We start from the raw sequence: 23,452 nt of genomic DNA, 5'->3' as shown, positions 1-23,452 counted from the left end.
GGAGTTCCACTAGCTTACAGAGGGTGTAGCTGTAACCAACGCAGTGAAAGAAACAGAGGAGTGCAGTATGAGCAGACAGACAGGGACAGAATTCAAGGAATCGCTAGTTTTTCAGGGACCCGTAGTAGGCAACGAAACTTGGAAGAAAAGTGGGCAGAAATAAGACGCCAGAGCTAATTTATCACAGAACCCAGGAAGCTGAGTGTTTCAAGAAAGAGGGAAATGTTAAACGGCAGATTTTGAAAATGGCCAGAACCTGAAACTATTGTGCTGACAACCAGGAAGTCACCAGTGAAAGCAAAGGAGGCGGGCAAATTGCAGGGGCGCTGCAGAGTAAGCTGGGAGAGATAGGAGACCTTGCGTGAACGCTGCTCTTCCAACAACTAAGGCTTAAGGGAAAGAGAGGAAAGCTTTTTCCCTTGATGTTTTCCTTTCTTTTAAATATGATAGACACTAGCATTTCTGCCACTGTAATCATCTTTTTGGTCAACCTGCCAGGTTACGGAGAAGGTAACTACAGGGCGGCAAGATGATGTGTCAGTATAAGGTAAAATGAATGGGGGGAGCGTAAATAAATGAACTGAGAGTCAGCGGTAGCAAAGAGAGGCTGTGAGATGCATTAAATTGTTCTATAATTAGTCTCAACTGAGAATTGTGAGATTTTAATTTCTTTCCCCAGATACTTATGACTGTTATTTCTTTTGGTTAATAAATACACTGGTAAACTTAAAACAGTTTTCTGGAGGACTGATACACTAAGTAGGAATTGTATTTTACTATATTGTATTTATTCTACTTTGTAGTATAAAAATAGCCAAAATGTTGATTGACATTGAATTTAAATTTAATATGGTGGGCCAAAGTAATATGGTCAAGATTAAAAAGGATACTTAAATAATAAATAACAGAAATGTTCTCATGGCAAATACTACAAAGTGTTAGTGAGAAAGCAGTAATAAAACAAAAGCTTTAAAATATTTTAGTGTCCCCGAAACTTAAAAATACCTCTTTAATATTTGAAGACAAAACTATAAAAGTATGAATAAAAGAGTACTTCATGCTAATTCTGAAAACGTCCCCTCCAATACCACCAAAACGTCCTGAACACACGGGCTGTTTTCAAAACAGACTAGCAATTGTCACTCATTAAATTCATTGTAGATATTATTCCACCAGTTATCATGAGTTTATTAGATAGTAAAGGTGTCATTTAATATTTGTATAGTACTTTAGAGGTAGGAAAGTGCTTTTAACTATTAAATTTAATCTCCATATCGTTTAGAAAACGAACACTAAATGTGAATTTTAAAGAAGGTAATACGTGGAAAAATGTATCACTGATCGAATTTATACTTCATAAAAGACAAATAATCCTACACTGCCTTCTGCTATACCATATAATTTATTTATTCCATTGTCTTTTTCCTTTTCTAATGTAAGCTTCACAATGGCGGGGATTTGTTTTGTTAACTGTCTTATCCTTAGCTACCAGAACAACTACCAGAACGTAGCAGTTGCTCAATTAATATTTCCTGAATGAATGCGTTTAAGAATTGCTATGAACATAGCTTTAAATTCTGAGATTCAGATTTTGATGGATATACACACAAATCATTATTTTGCCTTATTGTTATACAGTTGAGACAATAATGCCAAAAAGCTAATGGAAATAGTATTTAACGGAAATACACTAGTTTAGAATTATTTGTATATAAAGAGTCTTCCCTTGTTACAAGCTATGAATTCAAGGCTCAGGGTTTAATGGGTTAATTCCCCTTATCAGAATCCTAACAGATGGTGTGCCAAATTGGATTAGAATAATTTAAATCCACTCTAACTATAGTTGATAACATTTTGATAATTCTACAATGTTACTTAGCCACTTTGGTTTCAATCACTTATACATTTTTCATGTATTACCATATTTAAAATTTACACTTAATGTTCATTTCCTTCATAATGTGGAGTTTAAATTTAAGGTGCTGTAAAAGCACCTTCCAACATCTAAAGTGCTATATAAAGTTACACTGTCTTACCACCTGTCTCTTCTCTCTCTTTCTAGAAAGTGTTCCAGGCTCAGCTACTGGGGTGGATGAACAAAAAGGAGACAGTGTGCAATTCCAGGATCGGCGCTGACATTTTCACTTTTGTTTGCACTGTCTGCTTCTACTTACTTAGAACTCTATTGTCTCTTGGGAGGAAGACTAATGAGGGTAAGTATGTTAGCCTCCATCACCTGGATGGTTGAATGGACAGAGAGCAGTGTTAGAACCATTGTCTCACTACCAGCTGACACTTGCAAGATTCTGTGGCAAATGTCAGTCTACAGCTCACCTTCCTCAACCCTTCTGGGCAGGAACTAGCAAGACTGCCGTGCGTGTCGCTTCTTCCTAGTTCTTCCTTCCTCTCTGATCATTATCAATCCAACCCAAGAGTTCTAAAGACTATACTTTCCTGACAGATAGCTTGTTAGATTACAATCTATATGGAGATTGCATCATCCCAGTCTCTTGGCTCATCAGAAACATCTATTTTTGACTATTCCACCAAATGTGTATTAATCAAATAATATCACAGGTAGAACTAACTTGTAAAAAGTAAGCATTTCTTGGGACCCAAACTTTGTTTCTTGCTTGAACAGTCACATTTGTGTAATTCATCTGTAACTTTGCCTAAAAGTTACTTAATATCTCCTAAATTCTTAAGAGTTCATGCAATTTTCTTTGGAGGCAAAAATGATTTAGGCACTTGGACTCTTTGGAATCAGAGAACTTAGGTTTGAACTTCCAAGCTGTGTATCCAGACTAGTTCCCCAGACTCTACTCATTTTCCCCATTTATCAAATTGGGATAACGTAGCACATACCTCATATAGTTGAATTAAGAATGAAATAAAATAATGAATGTAAAGCATACAGTACCTGATAAACAACACCTGACTATTATTTGGTAAGTCACTTACCTAAAAGTGTAAATCCCTTAGGTGTCTGACAGTTGGACTAGCTTCTCCCAACTAGAGAGTGATATTTCACTTCTTCCAGAGTGGGGAGAGAAACTTAACTTTGTCTTCTTTCTTCACAGGCCAGTTTTATTTTGCATGTAATAGAAAAATTACCCTTTATTCCTGGGTAGATGATTTCTCTATATCAACTTTCTAATAACAGTTAATATAAATTATTTTAATCATGAAAAGTGTGTCCTGTTACTGAGAACAGATATTTTTCATTTTGAATTGAAAGATTTTCATTCTAGATTTAATTTGTTTCCATGTGTCTCATAAAACATTTCTTTTCATCTTTGTCAACACACTGGGAGAATGAATTATGAATCTGAACCAGAATGTCACTTTTATCTATTCTAACAAATCCTTTATTTATAATTATGTTTCTATTAATAAGATATTCCGGGTTGTACATTCTGGTTCTTTGTTTTCAACTTTAAATCACTGATTAAAAAAAAAAACCTACTTTTATCATTGATTTAAAAAGCACTCAGGATCATCAAATGCCTCGGGGTCATCACTGTGAGCAAACAGCTCTTTGCTGGGGTGTTCAGCATAACAAGAGCTGCAGTGTGTAGATGAATCTACAAACTCCCATTCTAAACACAGCCCTGTATAAAACTTCTTGCTCTATGTTTGGAGAAAAAATACTATGTCTGTTTTTTATCCAAAAGATAACCAGATATCACTACTAGTATTATTTGCTACATTTTTCTTTTGAATATGACACAAAGTTCTTCCATTAGTAAGATTCATAAAACTTTTAGTAGACTCCAGAAAGATCTCAGGAAACTCTGTTAAAGGACAGAAAAATTGCTAAAGAGTTCTGTTGCGGGCAAGTGTAAGGGAAAAAAATTTAAGAAAGACAGCCCTCTAAAGTCTCCTTTAGACTGATTCACTCCTCAAACACTCATTTATTACTTCTTGCCAGTCCTTGTGCTACTGCTGGTTATAAATTAGTAAATAAAACAGACTCTAATCCATGTCCTTACAGAATTAACAAATGGGGGAGGGGGAGCACATTAAACAAACATGGAATCAACTGTAGTAACAAATTAGAGCAAGTGCCAGGAAGCAAAGGGTGCTATGAGGAAAAGTATATTGGGGTTGATGGTGGTGGGGGAAAGGAACCCTGAAGGGCAGGGAAGGCTGCTTTGAGAAGTAACTTTTTAAGACTCAGGGAAGGCAGGTTCTTTCTTTGGCGCCACCTTGCATATATTTTAGCTAGGCATTTATGTCTTTACCTTCCCCACTGTTCACTCCAAGCCCAACATTTTTTTTTTTCTTTTGGCTGCAGGGATGGAGGGGGAATTCACTTATTTATTTATTCATTCATTTTGAAAAGAGGTATCGGTGGAATAAAAGTTTAAATTTAGAAATGTAGTTGAAATACCTATGGGGTATACAAGTGAAGATGTCCACAAATTAGTTGCATATATAGGTGTGCACTTGGGGGCAAGGAGGAGGCAGGAGGAGACCTGCTAGTTATCAGCATATGAAAGGTCATGAAAGCCCAAAGAGTGAGGACGGAAGGCCTAGGACAGAGTATGCCAACATGTTAAAAAAAAAAAAAAAAAGAAAATGAAAAGATGATCAGGACTAATCACAGGCATTAGGAAAACCAACAAGTGAATGCTATCAACACAGAGGGGCTGGTCTACAATTTAAAACTTAGAATATAGCAAAGGTAAAAGAGAGAAATGTCCATTTCTCACAGTGGTTACAACAGCTCTGGCATCAGAAACCTGATCTGAATCTCTTCTCTGTTACTTACTATCTATATGACTTTAGGGCAGCTTGACTTGACCTCAGAGTCTTTGTTTCGCCACATATAAATGAGGATACTACTACTCACCTCTTAGTCCTGATGGGAGACCTCCATAAATGTTTAGCTATGATAAATGCTCCAAGATGCTTAAAAATCAGTTGTAAAGTAAGGGTTTCCAACCATCCTAGTCACTTCTACAGGCATTTTAGCCACATACTGTATTACTAAATAAGAGAAAATAAATATTAATCCTTTCCTATTTAAAACTTAGATGGGCATATACTTCTAGCTGAATTGACAGAATAATAATACACAGAAGTAACTTGCTCGGGGTCTCACAGCTAGTAAATGGGGATTTGAATTTGGACAGTCAGGCTCTGGAGTGTGTGTGCTCCCTGCACGGCACCCTCCCACCCCCAACCTGGAGTTTCCGGACCTCAGGGGCACAGAATCAGGAACCTGTCCTCCTAATCACTATGCTACCATTACTCTGCAGCTTCACTCTGAGCATCAAGAGCAAACAAAGAAATCTGAGTGCCACTGCTTACACTGCCAAGTATTCTTGGAACAAATGGCAACAACTGCAGTTCAGCCTTTTGACTTAGATTCTGGCACAACAATTTCAAGATTAAGAAATAAAAATATAAAACTGTTCTTACTGGTAACATTTGAGAACCAGTATGACACAATACTTAGGTATCTGGATTGCCACAAAAACCCAACTAATTAATGGCAGGGTCAGGATTCAAGGGTGTGAGTCCAGGGCCCCCATGCTTCACCACTAGAGCAGAAGTGGAGCAATGGAGACGTACTGGCTGAAGGAAAGCAATCTTCCTTGTAAAGGTATGTGGAAGGTGGAATTACCATGTTAGCCCATCACAAACAGAGGCTGGGAGAAAGCAGGGAAGAGTTTTTCTAAGTTTATAACATCTAAAGTATCTATAATGAGCAGTAGCATTAATCATTACATTTTATGTCCTGAGATGGGTCAGAAACTTGAAAATTCTTATAGCTTTCTGGCAATAAGTCCACATGAGATCTGGTGCGTGCCCATCTTCAGTATACACTGTCTCATTTTGTTAAAATCCCTTCCAGTTCAAACTCCTTGGTTAGAGGAATCACCAGAGCATTACAGTTGCAGTTCAAATAGTTTGTCTTCAACATGGTACAACCTTTTATTACTGAAAAGGCCTCTCTGTAGCTGATTTTTCTAGTTGCAACTCAATATCTTTTAAATTCATCCTAAACTTTAAAATTAGAAAGTTTAATAAAGTTAAAGGGAGAACAAGTTGGGAGTAACTAAAAAGAGGTCACCATAATTAGGACAAGAGATAGGAATCTGGAATCTGGCTCCTCAGATGTGGGTTGTTAGTTAAGTTACAGATCTTAACTAGATGTTGTTACAAGCCTAGTTTTAATTTTTTAAAAAATATTCTATAATTTAAAGTTATCATCAATTAAACCTACATTTCACTTCCATCCCTCCCTACTTCTGTCCAAATACTAAAGTTTTACTATCAGAGCCATTTAAAGAGTGTTCAAATTTATTTAGTGACATTAAAAGATAGTTAAAGAAAAATACGTATCTGTATTTTTAAGTATATCAAAGGTAGCCAAGCTAAAGTTCAAAAGTCATATTACACTTTATACTTAAAAGTGCTTTTTTAGTGAACAGCAAGATATAATGTTTGCCATTATGGGAAACAAGAGAAAAGAGGTTAATGCCAGATTGAGTTAACAATATTCAGCCTCCCTACCACAAGTAAAGTGTTGGGCCTTTACTTTGTGGAAAGACGCTGGTGTGCCAGAAGCAAGACAAAACAAGAGCTGTTGAGTAGTTAATATAGTCTTGATTCAAACTAAATCAAGGATTTAACATTGACATTTAAACTGCTCTCTGACTACTGACCAGTGTTTCGGTCAAAGGCACAAAGAATCAAGGAAGAAAGATTAAAAGTAAGCACTGGTGAAACCAGTGCCTCAACCAAGAGAAAATACCCTCAGATTTTTCTTGCTGGAAAGATTACTAAGGATCTGCATTTGGGTCTGTTTCTAGAAAAGTTCCTGGAAAGGTCAACAAAGTAGGGGAGAATGAAGTCTGAGATGGCTCATACAGTCCAAGGTAGACTAGTAAGCCTTGGTAATACTAATCAACTAGCAAGATCAATGTACACTGAAAACTTTGGCATAAGAGGCACCAATCCTGTCCTATAAAAAAGTTTGTCTCCACAGAAGAGAAAGGAAGTCAATTATTAGAGAAAAGTAAAAATACTATTTGCATAGTTTTGGCACAAAATGAAAACTGATAGTATGAAGTAACAGATCGGAGCCCTGGACCTCTGCCTCGTCCCCTGATCTTTAGTTTCATTTCTCACATTGTTTTATTACAGTTGAGTTTTATTATGGCTCCTGACCACCCTGGGCTACGTTCCTCCCAGCCTTAAAAGTCTAGGGAATGGCAGTGAGTAAAAAACTTTAGAGATTTTAGTACCATGAACTATGATGCATATTATTGTATTTGATCATAAATGCATAAAAAGTGTAGAGTGTCTCAGTGCCAAGGACAGGCCGTAAGTATTAAGAAGTTTATGCATCTATCTCCTAATCCTAGAAGTAGACAATTAATTCTAATGGTGAATTATAGGTGCCCCCCACAACCATCCCCCTCCAAAAAAAATCAGTCTCCTTAAAGTGCATTTCTTAGGTCCTTGAACTGTATCACCTACGGCTTGGAAGTATATGTATATAGGTACTTACTTCCTTTTAAGTACTGTAAAGTCACAGAAAAAAGGCAACTTAGAACCATGCTCAGAATATGAAATCTCTCCTACAAGATTAAACTGTCTTTTGTTCTTTCTTTCTTTTTCCGTCTTCATTTTATAAATACATGCATGCACACAGTTTTAAACAATTTGATTAGACCAGTTTTGATCTGACATAAGCAACAATTCAAAGGTGGGAAGTATTTCAGCTTAACTGTGGACTCAAAACTAGCCTAAAAATTCCAAGAGAATTTTTAACTTAGCCTCTTAGCTAAAAAAAGAATAGAAAGCTTTGGAGAAAACTCAGCAATTTGTAAGCTAAGAAACCAAGGGACAGCCACAGTACCATTCTACAAAAAAGTTATATCAAATGAGTAAAGTTAAATGTCATATTTTTTGAAGTCCTTCTTTCTTATCTAACATTTATTGACTGGCACTGTGCTGAAAATTTGGTAGGGGAAAGAAAACTTCAAAAACATTTAAAAGGTTTGCTGACATAGACAAAGAATATACCTAGTTATTTTTCAGGTATTTGATTACTTTATTATCACATTGTTTTCACTGATTTTTAAAAACCTGTGTACTGATAAAAACTGAAATTTTGTGGAATTCTGGGTTCTCATTTCCCTCCTTTTTCCCTAAAATTTCTAAGATTAAAAAAAATCTTATGATATTAAAATGGTTATAATGCACAAGCTTATCCCTGTAGTAAATATGAAATGTATTATTTGTGAGCACTGACTTCAGATAAATTGGGAAGAAAATTTAATTCTAAAATAATTTTTCTCATAAAGGTTTAATTAGCATTTAAAAATCTAAAACCTTGAGTGTACATAGACTATAAAAGGAAACAATACTAATTCAAATTGAGAATTATTTTTGTCTTTTAAGATAAAGCCAACTATTTTTTAAACAACGTAGGACTTATGACAAGCTTATAATTGAGATAAATGTTATCAGAGATGAAATATTCATAAAGATGGTACCTGAGGAGTATCTGTATATTTTTTATATAATGATGAAGAACCAGTTAAAAGGCACTATTAAAAGAAACTGGAAAAACAAATATGAAAGTTTAGGTTTCTGCAGAAAAATTCTATCACAGCATGAACACCACTAATGATGATTTAGCAGGAAGCATTGGTAGGAAAAGCTGGCTGATGGAATATCAAAGTCAGCAATTAGGATTCAGGGGAACAGGTTTCTCATATGAGTTCTATCAAGTAAAATAACTACTGACAATCGATCAATGGAATTAAAATCACATACACTAGAACCAGATGACCAGGCTTCAAAGCGCAGCATTGTCATTTATTGCCGTGCAACTTCAAAGTGCATTTTTTGTCTTGAAGATTAGGCTCCATCAACTTTAAAATGGATAATAATAGTCATCTCAGAGCTATTTTGAGTGGAATAAGATAATCTATGTAATGTGCTTGGTACACAGTGCCTGGCAAATAACAACAGCTTGTTTTTAGCAACCTTGAACAGTCCAACTACCTAGTTCTCAGTTTCCCTCAGTATAAATACAGGTTTGGGCTGAGTCATTTCTAATGCCTCTGCCCATCTAAAATTAAAATCTATAATGTGAAAGACCAACTGTATTTCTAAAAAAAAAACATAAATTCAGATCTTTCACTCTAGCATAATTAAGGACATGGTAATTTAAATTTACAAAAGAATCATGTTTTTAAGTCATTCCTTTGAAATCAGTCGTAATTACTATATTTACCGAAGCCAGTTATATATACTTTTTGGAACTTACAGGAAATCCATGATCTTCCACTGATTATCACGTTCAGCAACTACAATTCTGAGAGTACAATGGCAAAACTGTCATAACCAATATGATTTTAAATGGAAAATGAATGTCATATAGTTAATTCTACATGTTTTTAGTAGTCTACTTATGGTTATAATTTTGACTTTTACTACAGAGTATCTAAATATATTAATTTGGTGTCTACAACAATTTCTAAAAAACAAGTCCTAAGAGGGATCTTAAGGTAGATATTCCCATTTTTTTTAACTGAAGGAACATTTGATCTTTCCTACATAATATAAAAGTCAAGATGATTAAAGTTAATCTAAAGGTGTAACAGAATCTCTCTATTGATATGTTACAATTCAAAATTCAAATGGCAGGCAAACTTTTTCATTGCCAGAGTATTAAGCATCTTTTTAGTATGACTCATAAATATTAAAAAAAAAATCAGAATTTATCATGGCAACATCAAGATTAAAGAAACATATTCCACATGATTCTTGGGGACAAACTATTGATATCCATGGGCACATAAACTGCACACCAAACACTTTCAATAATATATATATATATTTTTTTTTAGTATTTGGAGAACTCTTCATATACTCTTAGAGATACTATTAAGAAAATTTAAAAGCCTTCTTAGTTTGAATATTGTTCCCTGTGCTATACAGTACAAACCTGCTTATCTATTTTATATACAGTAGTTACTATTTGCAAATCTCAAACTCCCAATTTATCCCTTCCTACCCCCTCTACCCCCTCGTAACCGTAAGTTTGTTTTCTGTCAGTCTGTTATGTTAGTTCTTAATATTAAAAAACAAACAAAAAACAAAAACAAAACAAACACAAAAACAATTGTGTTAAAATCTGCCAACTTAATAAGCTTTGAAACCGGAAAAGTTTACCAGTTAATACTCATACCTCATCTTTATATTAGCAAAACTGGGATTAACACTGCAGGAGTTTAAAAAAAAGTTTCTCTTAAATTCATAGCAGTGCTAACTTCCGCTTCATTTCCAGGAACTCTTTATCTTTAACAGATCTCCACACTTCATTCATGTCACAGTTTACAATCATTCAAGAAATTTTAGTTTTAGCTTATAACTGGTTCAGCATAAAGTAGTTCTGTAAAGTTCATGCCATAAAATTAATCTATACTGCGTCCTTACCATCAATATTTAGCTCAAAACAAAGGTGGCAGAAGGAGAGTGTTTCCTTGTCTGTTCCCAGTTTACAAACACTGCAAACGTTGTCATCATTCAAATCAATGTTTACAAACTGCTCTTCCTCGTTCATAGTGCCCCTATTAAGAAACAGAAAAGGACAGTTACACAATTTCAAGAACTTGCCATTACAGCAGTATTAGGCACTTCTAGGAAGAGAGAAGGATGCTGTTCAGTTTATCTAAAGCAACAGCCCCATCAAACAAGCATCGCCATAATTGTACTTCAGTATCATATTACTGTGCAAAGACACAAAGCTAATAAAACTTAAAGCCTAGTCGTAAGTGACACTATGCCTAAGTGCCTTTTTTGATCCTGTGTTTTACTTGGTTGGGGGGGATCTGGCGGAAAGCAGTTTTCTGGCATTCGAGCCCGCGCCCCCCATCCCTGACCAGGCATAGAAAGAGCTTAGTAGCGAGGCCTTTTCAGATGCCGGGTCTGTCAACCTACTTAACGCTGTTAAATGCAGGAAGAAAGACCTGCTCGGGACACCTCTTCGCTAACTTCATGGTGGGAACCTTAGAGGCGTTTCGCTAGCTCGGCGGAACCTTAGAGGCGTTTCGCTAGCTCGGCGTAGCAAGGTTTCCTATCCGAGATCCGGGGGCAGAAAAAAATGCACGTGGAAAAGAACACTAGGGAGGGGTCCCGGGAGTGTCCAAAGGATCCGCACGGAAGGCCGGGCAGCGGCTCCGCTGTGCCGCTCGGGCACGGCCGGAGGCGGGGTGGCCAAGCCCGGCCGGGGGTCCCGGAGCCCGGCCGGCGGGAGCTTCGCGTCCCCTCGCCCTGGGCTTCCTCCCGCCCAGAGAGAATGCGTTCGAGGGCCACCGCAGCCGGTCCTCCCGGACTCTGCGTCTCGGGGAGTCGGGTCCCAGCCGGGCCTCCGGCGTTGGGGGCGCGCGCCCGCCCCTCAGGTTGCCGCGGACCCGTGTCGGTCTCCCCGACCGTCCGACCGGGCGCCCCGCGCGGAACAGCGCCAGCGGCCGCGGGGCTCGGAGTGCGAGGCAGCGGGACCGCGAGGCCGAGGACCGGGACGCAGGAGGGTCGGGGGCGGGGAAGCGGGGTCTTTACCGTCCGGCTTCGCGAGCCGCTGCAACCGATCCGCGCGGCTCGGGCTCCTCCACTATTGTTTCCGGCCGCAGCGCAGGCGGCCGCCGCGGAGAAGGCTGCCGCGCGGCCCCGCCCCCTCCCGCCGGTGCCATCCCTCCGAGGCTCCGGGGGTGCGGGGCGGGGGGCGGCGCGGCGGAGGGCGAAGCCGCGCTCCCGCACGTCGGACCCCGGCCCCGCCTCCCTGCTGCTGCGCCGACGCCGCCTCCTCAACCCGCGTTTGCCCCTGATTCCGCGTGTCGGCGCCGGGTCTCTTACCGTCCTGTGGAGGTGGCTCCTCACACGCCCCCTCCTCGAGGCAAGTAGATAGAGGAGTCCGTCACCACCTCCCCCTTTAGCGTAGTGGAAACTACTGCCCCGGGCGGGGGCCGCCGGGCGCGGGGGCCGGAGAGTGACGAGTGGATGCGAGAGAGGGAGCGAGATGCGTGGGTAGAACTTTGTCTGAAAGCAGTAGACTGAAGGAAAATAGTATCACCGAACTTTGAGTTAGGTGCCAGTTGAAATATTTAATGACGGAAAAGTTCGTGTTTCAAGTTTCAGAATTTAGGATAATTTTAAATACAGAAGCTTATTTTTTACAGATTGTTTTAGACACGGGGCGCCCCTGCCTGTAATGTGGCGCATTCCTTACACGCCCACGGGGATCATCCTGGGGCCCCACCTCTTATTTTAGGTCCCGCCTCTCTAAAAAAAACCTGTGAGGTACTAAAGACTTCTTTTGCCCACTTTGCTTGACGTTTTAAACCATTCTTTTTTTTTTTTTTAAAGAGTATGGTTCATGTAATATTTTCAGTTACGTTTTCTATTATAATCCTCCTCAAACAGCCTTGAGAAGAGAAACAAGAACCGAGAACCGTTCTCTCGTTTTCATCCTAGGAATGCAAATTAGGAACCCAGATTATCAGTTGGTTTAGAAACAAAGCTGGGATTTGAACCCGAAGCTGCTGATTGATGTAAAATCACTGTTATTTTCAAGAGCATCACTAGCACTTGTTCTGGTTACACTAACAAAGAGAAAGGGGGGCTGGGTTGTCAGGCTCCCTGTAACTGATGGTAGGAATGGATTCCACAGATCCTGGGAACCTCCAGACCAAATTAGCACATTATAAATAAACCATCAGTGCCTCAGAAGAGTGGTCTGTGTTCTTTCTACTTACAGTGTAAGAGATGAACCAGCAACATTGGCCTCACCTTGTATCTAGTTAGAAATATAGACTAAGTCTCACCCAAGACTTCCTGAATCAGAACCTGCCTTTTAGGAAGACCTCCAGGTGATTTATGCACATTAAAGTCTGAGAAGCACAATTGAAATAGAAAAGTCTGTATGTTTTCTTTTTGAATTTTACATTCAAGATAAATATGACTAAAATGTCTTGCATCTTGGATTCTATCCATCTTTTCAATGAAAGTGCTTTCTAAAATCACGAAGTTTCCTTGTATTGAATAAGTTCTTTTCATTTCTCAGCGTTCTCTCTCTTTCTGTGGCATCTTACCCCGTTAACTCTGCTTAAAACTCTACCTTTTTTATTTTTTAATTATTTTTTTAAAGTCTACACATCAGGGTATAACTTACGGAAATAAAATTTTCCTATTTTAAAAGTACAGTCACTGAATTTTGTCAAATGTGTACAATAGTGTATCCACCATCCCAATGCAGATATAGAACATATCCAGAACCCCAAAATTCTTTATGCTCCTTCTCAGTCAAGCCCCCCCAACATCTGATCCACTTTACATCATTAAGGACAAGTTTTACCTGCTCTAGAGCTGTATATATGTAGAGTTAAATGGTATGTATTCTTTTGTGATTGGCTGCTTTCATTTATTTAGCATGGTTTTGAGATTCACAGTGATGCTTTGTAATACTAGTTCCTTTTTATTGCTGAATAGTATTCCACAATTTGTTTATCCATTCACTTATTGATGAATACTTGAGTTATTTCTAGTTTGGGGACTATTATAAAGCTGCTATGAATATTCCTGTAAAAATCTTTTTGTGTGTTTATTTATGTTTTCTTTCTCTTAGGCAAATACCCAGGAGTGGAATTGGTGACTTGTATGGTAAGTGTACACTTACTTTTAAAAGAAATTGCCAGCTGCTTTCCTAAGTGGTTATAACATTTTACATAGCTAAGACTGTTTCCTCTTCTTGATAATTTGACCCTTTTTATCACTGAACAACTTTTTATCTCTGGTAATATTTCTTCTCCTGAAATCTACTTTCTCCAATATTAATACAGGAACTCCTACTCTCTCATGATTAGTTGTTTCTATGTATATCTTTTCTAGTCTTTTTACTTTTACCCCCTCTGTGTCTTTGTATTAACATGCTGCCTGCTTTTACTAATAGATTTTTTTCCCCTCCTGAGTAAGAGTCATATTTTCTTGCTTCTATGATATGCTTTGATTGGATGCTGACTATTGTAAAAGTGACATTGTTGAGTGTGGTAGGCAGAGTAGCACCCAATCCCTGCATCCTGTGAATATATATGTGACACAGCAAGAGAGATTTTGCAGATATAATTAAGGTTATGGGCTTTCAGATATGGAGATTATCCTGTTATTGGGGAGATCTGAGTCTAATCACATGAACCTTTAAAAGCAAGGAACTTTCTCCAACTAAAGTCAGAGAGATGCAGCAGAAGAGGAAGTCAAAGTGGTTGGAAACATGAGGGGGACCTGAGACACCATTGCTCTAGGAGCAAAGACTGGAACCCAGCTAGCAGCCAGCAAGGAAATGGGGACTTCAGTCCTAACACTGCTAGGAACTGAATTCAGCCAAAAAAGTAAATGGGTTTGGAAGTTCATTCCAATGCCCTGCCATCACCTTGATTTTAGCCTCATGAGATTCTAAATGAAGGGTTTGAATTGCATTGTACCTGAACTTGTTACCTACAGAACTATGAGATAATAAATGGTATTGTTTTAAGCCATTAAATTTGTGTCACTTTGTTATGGAAGCATTATAAAACGAATACATTGAATGTCTGAATTTTTAAAGAGTGTTGGGCTTTGTTTTGGGAAGCTGTTACCCTAGTAGCTTATTAAACTTTGTGAGAGTCTCGACTGTCCTTTTGTTACAAGAATTTTCTAGTCCTCTTGTCAAGGAGTGGCTCAGGCTTTCTGTATCACAAGCCTTCAGTAAAGTTTCTGTACTCTGGTTGGATAAAACTCAAATAATTACTTGCCCTGTGAGCTCCAGTAGTTGTCAGATTGTAGTTCCCCAGTAATTATTTTTCCCCTGGTAGTTAATTTTTGCCCAGCGTCTTGGGGCTTCACCCTATACCCTGTATGCTGACAGCTTAGTAGTCAGGCAAAGACTTAAATTGTATTCAGAAACTCTTTTTGTGTATAGTTTTTCCTGTCTAGGATTCCTTATTGCAAATTCCAGACCTCTCATACTCCCCAGACTCAATTTGTATCTCCTCATCCCAGCTTTTCTTGAATCTGCTTACATGGACCATGGTCTGAAAGTACCGCCAGGCATAAAGCCAGGGCACTTGTAGGGCTCACCTCATTTGTTTCCTTACTTTTTGGGATCGCATTTTTGCTCTGCCTGTGTTACAGTGTCTGAAAATAGGTATTTCATATGTTTTACCCTGCTTTATAACTTTGAAGAGCTATCCTGGTACTCTTTACTCCATCCTCGCTAGAGTCCGTTGTTGTTTTGTCAGTGAATCCTTCGTTCATCAAACAAAAGCTTCTCAGATCTCTTTGGTTCAGTCTAATTTTTTCTGTCCGTCCTTCACAGTGCATTATGAAATAAACACAGATGAAATCCCCTTCTCAAAAACTTGTCATGGCTTCTTGCCTTTCTCATAGCAGTAATAGATAAATCTATTTAGCATTTAGACAGTGATAGTGGACTTTCTAGTTTACTGTCTCATTTGAAAAAACCTAACTTACTTACTCTGATAGTCAAAGATTTTATCTTTAATTAATTGTAATCCTTTCTAATTTAGTAACTCAATAAAGTGTGTAAAAATGTGTTATAAACTGTAGGGTGGTATACAAAGGTTAGCTGTATAATTGATTCTTGTCCTAAAACTGACATTACCTTTACTTTAGGCTTCAGTTAGTTATGAATCCTATCAGATGTGAGTAACAGAAAACCAGGTCAACAGCATCTGAATCAGGAAAGGTTTTATTTGTTTCAGCAAATGAGATCAGTGGAGCCAGCTGCTGGCAGTGGTTCACTGGCTCATTGCATCAAGACCGCCCTCTCTGCAGCCATTTGGGCTTTCCTTCTCAAGAGCAGAATGGCTGCCCTCCAGTTAGGGAGCAAGCTGTCTTCCAGACAGGAAGATGGAGATGGAAGGGGTAGCGGGAAGAAGTAGGAGAGAAAGTTGCTTCTTCCATTTTTGCAAGGAAGGAAAAGCTTTCCTGAGAGACCCCAGCAGGTTTCTGTTCTGTCTAATCATCAAAACTACATGACAACAACAGATTCTAAGAAAGTGAGTAGGTTTTTTCGCCTCTATGACAGAAGGCTAAGAAAAGAGATTAGGTACATAAACCAATGATGACTGCTAGAGCGTTTATGTAATTTTCTTTTCTGAAAATCATTTCTGTGTCTGCTGTGGTGAAAATGACTCTTGCTCATCATTCTGATCAATGTCTGCTTCAAAAATTTCTTTAATCTTCTCACTTTTCTGAATCCCCACAACTTTTGTTCGTGCCACTGCTATTCTCGGTATTTTTTCCTGGCATGTTCCCAATATAAAGTAGAGGATTCAGTACACTTGGTGTGTCTCCCCATCCATTTCTTACCTCTGCTGTCTTTGCTTCTCTTCATGTGTTAACTTACTCTCTGCTGTAGGAGATGTACTTCGCTTCATCTGTTTAGCCTGGAACATTGGCACATGCAGCTTCAGGCTTAGGGCCTTTTAGTACCATGACTTTAAAGGTGCTGGAAACTCAAGATGTGCGCATAATTGACTGTATTATTATTTCCACTTCTTCATACCCTCCCTCTGCCATGTGATGTCATAGTTCCCTACAGTGAGCAGAGTATGTTTCCCCACCCCACTGGAATATTAATCAACATGACATGAGCAGAGACCTCAAATGTGCTTGTGTGACTTAGCTTGGCTTCTTGTGCCTCTGCCATGTGTTATTGAGAAAACTTCACCCAGATGGTTGCGGGTCTGAGGAGGATGAGAAACATGCGGAGCAGACCTGGGTGCAGTCAGCAGCCTAAAGCTAAGGAGGCCCAGTGGACCTGTGGACCCCTGATAGATGCTTGTTGTTGTAAGCACTGAGTTGTGGGTTGTTTTGTTATGCAGCATATTATAGTGATGATTGTTAATACAGCAGGATTCTAAATGGCTGAGTTTAATTTATATGATCATTCCTGAATCAGTTACAATGGCCAGTACTTTAATTGGCCAGGCTTGGATTGCATTCCCCCCCCCCCCCCCCAAATAACAGGTTGGCTCAGAAATGGGGCTACAGGAATTAAAATCTGATCTTATGATATGGGAGAAGAGCTTCTCCAAAGAAAAGTGGCTGTTGCTACCAGAAGAAGGGAGTTGGTTTGAAACCATAACAAATAGGCAAAAACCATCTATCATAATCCACTCTGGTGTTCTTTGGACTTCCGTATTCATTGCTAGAATTTGGGGTTGTGTGCAAGGAATCTTGCCTTACTCATCTTGTATTTCAACGCTCATTTTACAGATTGTGCTTGTATCAGTTAGGATTAGGTTTCACTGCCGTAATATGAACACCCCAAATACAAATGACTTTAAAAGATAGGACTTTATTTTTTCTCTTCATGAAAAGCCTGGAGGTAGGCAGTCTGGGGCTGGTGTGGGGGCTCTGACCCACAAAGTCCTCAGGAACACATGCTGCTTCTAGCCTTCCACTCTGTCATCCCCAGGATGTGGGTCTCATTGTTTTGCATCAGAGATAGCCCCTTCCATTAGAAACAGATCCTAAACAGCAGGGTGGAGGAAAGTGAGAAGACAGGGCAAAGAATATATACCAGCTGCTTTTTAAGACTATTTCTCAAAAGCTGCTACGTAACATTTCTGGTTACCCCCAGTCCCCACTTCCAGGTAAGAGCCTAGATGAAAGGGAAACTTGGGATCTGGTCTTTATTTCAGCATCCATGTATCTAGCTGAAATTCAGGGCTTCTAGAATAGGGACAGTGGATATTAGAATAAGCAACAAGCAGTCTCTGTTGCAGGACTCAATCAATATTTCTTGAAAGAATGTGTTGAGTGAATGAATCACATATTAAAAATTAAAATTGGTTAATAAACACGGAAGACTGAATTTTCAATCTTAGATTCAATGCTGGCTTAAATAATCTATTTGAAGTAAAATACCTATTAAACTATTTCTTATTTTTGGTAAGCAAGAAAGCAAAAATTGACTATTTGTTTTAGAATTCTTTTTGCTTTATACTCAAATTGAACAATATGGTAAGCTCATTTCAGTTTTGTTGGTCCATTTTCTAAAAGTCTAATTTTTTATAGGATTCCAGACAAAATTTAGTGCTGCTCCATTGGAGTCCTTAACGCTGAAGGAAATGTCTGTCTTAAAATTATGGGTCCTCTTAAGCTTAGACAAGCATCCCTTTGAAAGCTTGGGATACAACTATTTGCATTAAAGGGATTTACCACCCATGGTGTCAGTAATGCTGACATTATGGACGAGCTGTCTGCTGATCCATTGTCCTGTTGTGCGAGCAAAACAAACCAAACTTATTTCCAGTCTGTGGGTGGATAAATCTACTGTTGGCATTGCTGGGAGGAGACTGGGAGTTAACTACCAAGATACTGATTTTTTTTTCCACTGTGGGTCTAAAGCCAGTCTTTAGTAATGTGCACAGTTCCTGCTGTTAAATTCAAGATGATAAAAGGAAAGTTTGGGATTGATGTCTGAAGTTAGAAAGGAGTCTGTTTCATAATATTTTACCAGAGGCTTATTTTTATATTTCATTGTATAAATGTCAGATGTCTGGATGTAGAATACTCAAGCTAGAAATTGAAACCCCAGCATATCTCTCAGTTGACTACTGGTGTGCCTATTGACTTAGAGAATTTTGAATTTCAGAATTATAAATTTTCAGAATTTTCTTTAATTCAGGGAAGTTTTTTGATGGGAGATAGATGACAGTGTTTATGGTAAGTCAAAAAGAATACAACTTTTTTGTTTTTTTGTTTTTGGAATTTCTACTAAACATGGTACTTTTCCACAAAAGTTAAAACTAATTAAAATTTGTAAATGCTTTTTTCATTTGTTCATTCATTCATTTACTTATTTATTCATTCAACAATTTTTAATCAAATGCTCATTATATTTGAGATACTGTTCCACGTATTAGTTACATAGGAGGGAGCAAAACAGAGTCCCTACTCTTGAGAAATTTAGCTCCTGGTGCAAGAGACAGGCATTAAGGAATTGCTTTTGGAATGGAGTTTTTAATGGCATTGGAATATATTTGCATTTTAATTGTTTTAGCACTGTAAAGATGTCTAAGTACTACATTGACAAATACTTTTCTGTCCTGCTTTTCTTCCCCCACTATTCTGCTAATTCTTACATGTTAAATACAGTAATGATTCACTTATCTATAATCTGTAGGAAATTAAGGGTTCCACAACAGGGCTTTTCCCCAAAATAACTGGAAAATGATAGTTTTAAAAACCTTAAGGATTTTAGCTATTTTGAAAGAAAGCTGCAATGGACAGTGTTTATGTTCTCCCAGATTCATATGTTGAAATCCTAACCACCAGTGTGAGGCCTTTGGGAGATGATTTGGTCATGAGAGGAGAGCCCTCATGAATAGGATTAGTGCCCTTAGAAAAGAGACCTTCCTACACATGAGGACACAGTGAAAAGTTGGCTGCTGGTGGAACAGGAAGTAGGATCTCCCCAGATGCTGAATCTGCCAGCACCTTAATCCTGGACTTCTGGCCTCTAGAACTGAGAGAAATAAATTTTGTGCTGTTTATAAGCCACCAAGTCTAGGGTATTCTGTAATAGCATCCCATAATAACCAAGAGAAAAGTTTGCTAAAGTGTATTATGTTCTTTTTTGCCACCTTAAACTATATAGAACATAATTTCTACTTTAGCCAGGGAGTTAACTTTCTGTGTTAGAGTAGACTAAGTTGTTGTAAAAATAGACCTAGAAAATCAGTGACTTAATGAACAAGAAGCTTATTTTTCCCCCATGATAATCAATCAAGGGTGCTCCCTGTTGGTAGCAGCTCTCTTCCACATGGTGATTCAGGGACCCAGGATTCTTCCAACTTATCATAACTCTTTTATCCTCTGGGACTTGGTCATCAGGTCAAACCTTATTCAAGTTTCAGCCAGTGGAGAGGGGAACAGTGTGCACAAGGCACACCTCTCTTTCAGGACACCCAAGTCCTGAAAAGGCAGGCACATATCACAACTACTCATATATTACAGCTGAGATTTTTGTCATATGAATACGTCAGTCTGCAAGGGAGACCGGGAAACGTAACCTGATTATGTGTCAGGAGTAAGGGGTGGATGAATATTGGTGGGTGGCTAGCTGTCTCTCCCATAGCCTGCGTCTCTGACTGTCACGTTTTTGTGTGTATCCTTCTCCATGCGAGACACATAGAACACACTCTCCCTTTCCCTGAGGCAGACAACTCAAAATTCCATCTAATTGCTGTATCCAGCTCAAATCTAATGATGCTTGGGTGATGTTCAGTCTTTTCACTCAGTCCAGGTGTAACTCAGGTAGATAAGGGTGGGTCAGAAAGCTGGAATTCCTTTTCAGGTAAGAGAAGAGTGAGTGACTCAGCAGTCACTAGTCATTAGTTGATGGAGACCACCTGGGCAGGGGTCTGAACAGCCTCTGCTCTGCCAGTCTAGAGTTCCTCGACTGGACCCTGTTTCTGCTCTCCAGGAGGGAGTTCTTGGCCATTGCTTTCTGTAGTCCCCTGTTCTGCTCTTTGGAGGAATCTTACTTGTCTATTATTCTTGGCCACATCTGAAGTGGGTTGTGGGTATATGTTCCCCTTAGAGGCTACATATATTTTGCAGCTGTTTGTAGGCCCAAAGGTTGTTTTAAAGCTCAAAGAGTCACATGGCTCTTTGGTTTTCAGGCTTATAGATTCTTTACCAACACAGTTTCCTTAATCTTAGTAAGCTCCTAGTTTACTTCCTTTCAGTGTGTCTGTAAGCACAACCAAAATTTTTCTGGATATATTCTATGCAGTACTTCAGGTTTTGCTCTCTTGCTCTTCTTCTGACATGTTCTTTCATTTTAATGGCAGTTCTCTTGAAACCATCTGAAAAATTAGTTTGGGCTGGGAAGGCAACAGTCTGACCTTGTGCCGTTTAATCATTGTCACTTCCTCAGGAGGCCTTCTCTGATCGCCATATTTAAAGCTTCTACCCAATTCTACCTTACCTTGATATTGGGGAAAAGAAAATCATCACTTTCATGTATATATGTAATGTTTATGTGATACATTTATCTTATTTATCATACATACTGTTCATTGTTTGTATTTCTCTTCTAACATATAAATTCAGCGAGGTTTGGAAGTTATATTTTGTTCTCACATGTATCTCAGGGACAGAGAATAGTGCCTGCCAAATATTTGTTGAGTGAATAAGTGAATGCATGATTTGAGAGTGTGCTGGCTCTTCAGCATCTGCTATATATCATGCTGTTAATGAACTGTGCAAATACTGCGGAATATAGCCATTTCCTCCTCTTCTGTGTAAACAGAGTTGTCACTTCATTCTTTTGGTAGAGTAAGGCAGGGAGGATGCATCTTTGTTCTCTATTCTCTAGCCAGGGAGAACTCTTCTTTGCCAGTTATGGGTATTTCATTCTTCTTCATCTGTTTTAACAATGGACAAGTTTCCATCTTGGTCAGCGAGGGGTAGCAAAAGTGTGGTAGAACGGAAAAACCTCTGGAAAAAAAATTCTGCTTGCCCTCTTCCTTTATGATTTGTCTATTCTTTACTCTTGTGTTGATGTGATGCTGACGCTCTAGCAGCCATTTTGTGACCATGAAGGCAGACATTGCTAACATATTGAGGTTGGAACAGTGAAAAGATAGAAAGAACCTGGACCCATATGACATAATTGAATCACTGTACCAACCTTGGATTCACTTTCTTTTTAAATGAAATAATAAATGTCTACTTCATTTAATTCATTTTTGATCTGCTGCTCTGTTACTTGTTGATTGCAACTGAAAGCATTGTAATTGATAGAGTAGCAGTATCTTCAGTAGCCGCTGAGACTGGCCACCAAACTGCAACTCATTCAACCATTTGTTTATTCATTCATTTATTAAGTTAGCTATTTACCCAGGCTATATGCAAAACTAAGAGTAAAAGGATTGCTAAGAGATAGTTCATGTGTATTCTCAAGGAATTGACATTCGGGGTTCAAACAAATAATTGCAGAGTCATCTGTTAACACACACACACTCTGTTATCATAGAGCCAGTGCTTATTAGCATTCAAATTTAGTGTAACTATTGGAATTGGTTAGTCTTCTAGGCATACGTACTTGGATAGAAGTAACCTGTCCTGCCGTCTCTGCAGTGGGGCCACATGGATTCTACTCTCAGTCACCACTTGAGAGAGGCTCTTTTCTATTGCCACCGAAGGAGTGGCACCAGTGTAGGCAATTTGGCCATATTATGTATTTCCTATCTATTCAGACATAAATGCATTGGTGGGGAAAATTATACAGTTAAGGAATTGGGTGGATTCTTTTGCCTCTTTCTCCTCCATCTCCACCAGTAGGTACTTCTTCAACACCCAGGAGAGCGGAACTGACTCTGGTTAGAATGTGTTGATCAACTTGTGGCAGCTTAAGTACTCTGCTACAGACTATTGGTAAAATTTGCATGTGTGCCTAGGAAATAAATTAAAATTGCAGATTGTTACATATTTCAGTTTAATCTGAAAGATATGGTGTTTTGTTTTGTTTTGTTTTTCCTCAAAAATAAAACAAAAGAAAAAAGCCCTGCAGCCTTATCATCCCAAACTAGCTATCAAGTCATTTATACATTGAATCTTTTTTTTTTTTTTTTTTTTTTTGCAAAGTCATTCAGTATGTGCAAATGGTAGTGTCAGTTGCCAAATGAGGATGTGGGCTTTATACCTAGAACTCAGTAAGAGAAGATGACTGTATCCAGCTCTTTTTCATAATTAAAGTTCAAATGACAAATTCATGTATGCTTAAGATGTCTTAATCTTTCTACTAGAGTACATCATAATATTAGGTTTATTGGCTTACTTTTAATATTGGGCTCATTGAAACTTATACTGAAAAAAAAGTCTAAATAGCAAACCCAAGAAAAGATAGTGATTCAGAGTAGTACACTGATTTCTGACAGACCTAACAGGTAGATTAATTTGTATGCTCATGGAAACTGTTCAGGAGCTACTCTTTGTTTGCTTTATTTATTTAAAGTTTGTGTCAAGTACCTTTAAGCCTAAGTATCCTTGATGTTTTTCTCTCTGCTGTAGAATGGTTTGGGGATTTCCATTCTATGTTCCTGTCTACTGCCTGGTCACCAACTTCCCTAATGTGTGTTTGACTGTTCCTTTTGTTTGCTTTTCGATTTGTGATATGTAATGGCCAAGTGCAGTTAACCAGATGTAGGAGAGAGATTATAATTTTCAGTTTTTGATGCATATAAACTTATTATTTTAAAAAGGAACTATTTATGTACATATCTGTGAGAAAAACAAAAAATAGCATATTGTCAAAAATGTCTGGGGAAATAAAGCTAGCAATTATGCCTGTACCAAAGCATATTTCGATTTTTATAATGTCTTTCTTCTGAGGAGGTCAAAGTATTTCATG

At 38.5% G+C, this 23,452-nt stretch overlaps 1 protein-coding gene across 3 annotated transcripts in view; it reads right to left on the bottom strand.

Annotated features, from left to right (window-relative positions):
* The window catches only part of C1H21orf91 (chromosome 1 C21orf91 homolog), a 31,935-nt gene extending 19,914 nt beyond the window's left edge, over window positions 1-12,021 (bottom strand). For 2 of the 3 annotated variants that reach the window (XR_012505848.1, XM_074361312.1), the window contains exons 1-2: window positions 11,590-11,742; window positions 10,468-10,601 (exon numbers count right to left, since the gene is read on the bottom strand). Coding sequence is in view for 2 of the 3 variants with exons in the window: in XM_074361312.1 (XP_074217413.1) it covers window positions 10,468-10,601; window positions 11,590-11,720 (265 nt within the window). In the remaining variant the exon portion in view is untranslated. Of the gene's footprint in view, window positions 1-10,467; window positions 10,602-11,589; window positions 11,743-11,883 lie in introns of those variants that run through there. The other variant, XM_010960154.3, reaches the window with a different exon arrangement.
* Between the last annotated feature and the right edge of the window lie 11,431 nt (window positions 12,022-23,452).

The sequence above is a fragment of the Camelus bactrianus genome, chromosome 1 (genome assembly GCF_048773025.1).
Source record: "Camelus bactrianus isolate YW-2024 breed Bactrian camel chromosome 1, ASM4877302v1, whole genome shotgun sequence".
Taxonomy (NCBI): domain Eukaryota; kingdom Metazoa; phylum Chordata; class Mammalia; order Artiodactyla; family Camelidae; genus Camelus; species Camelus bactrianus.
Note: the sequence above shows the minus strand (reverse complement) of the source record. Positions and strands in the feature narration are given on the sequence as shown.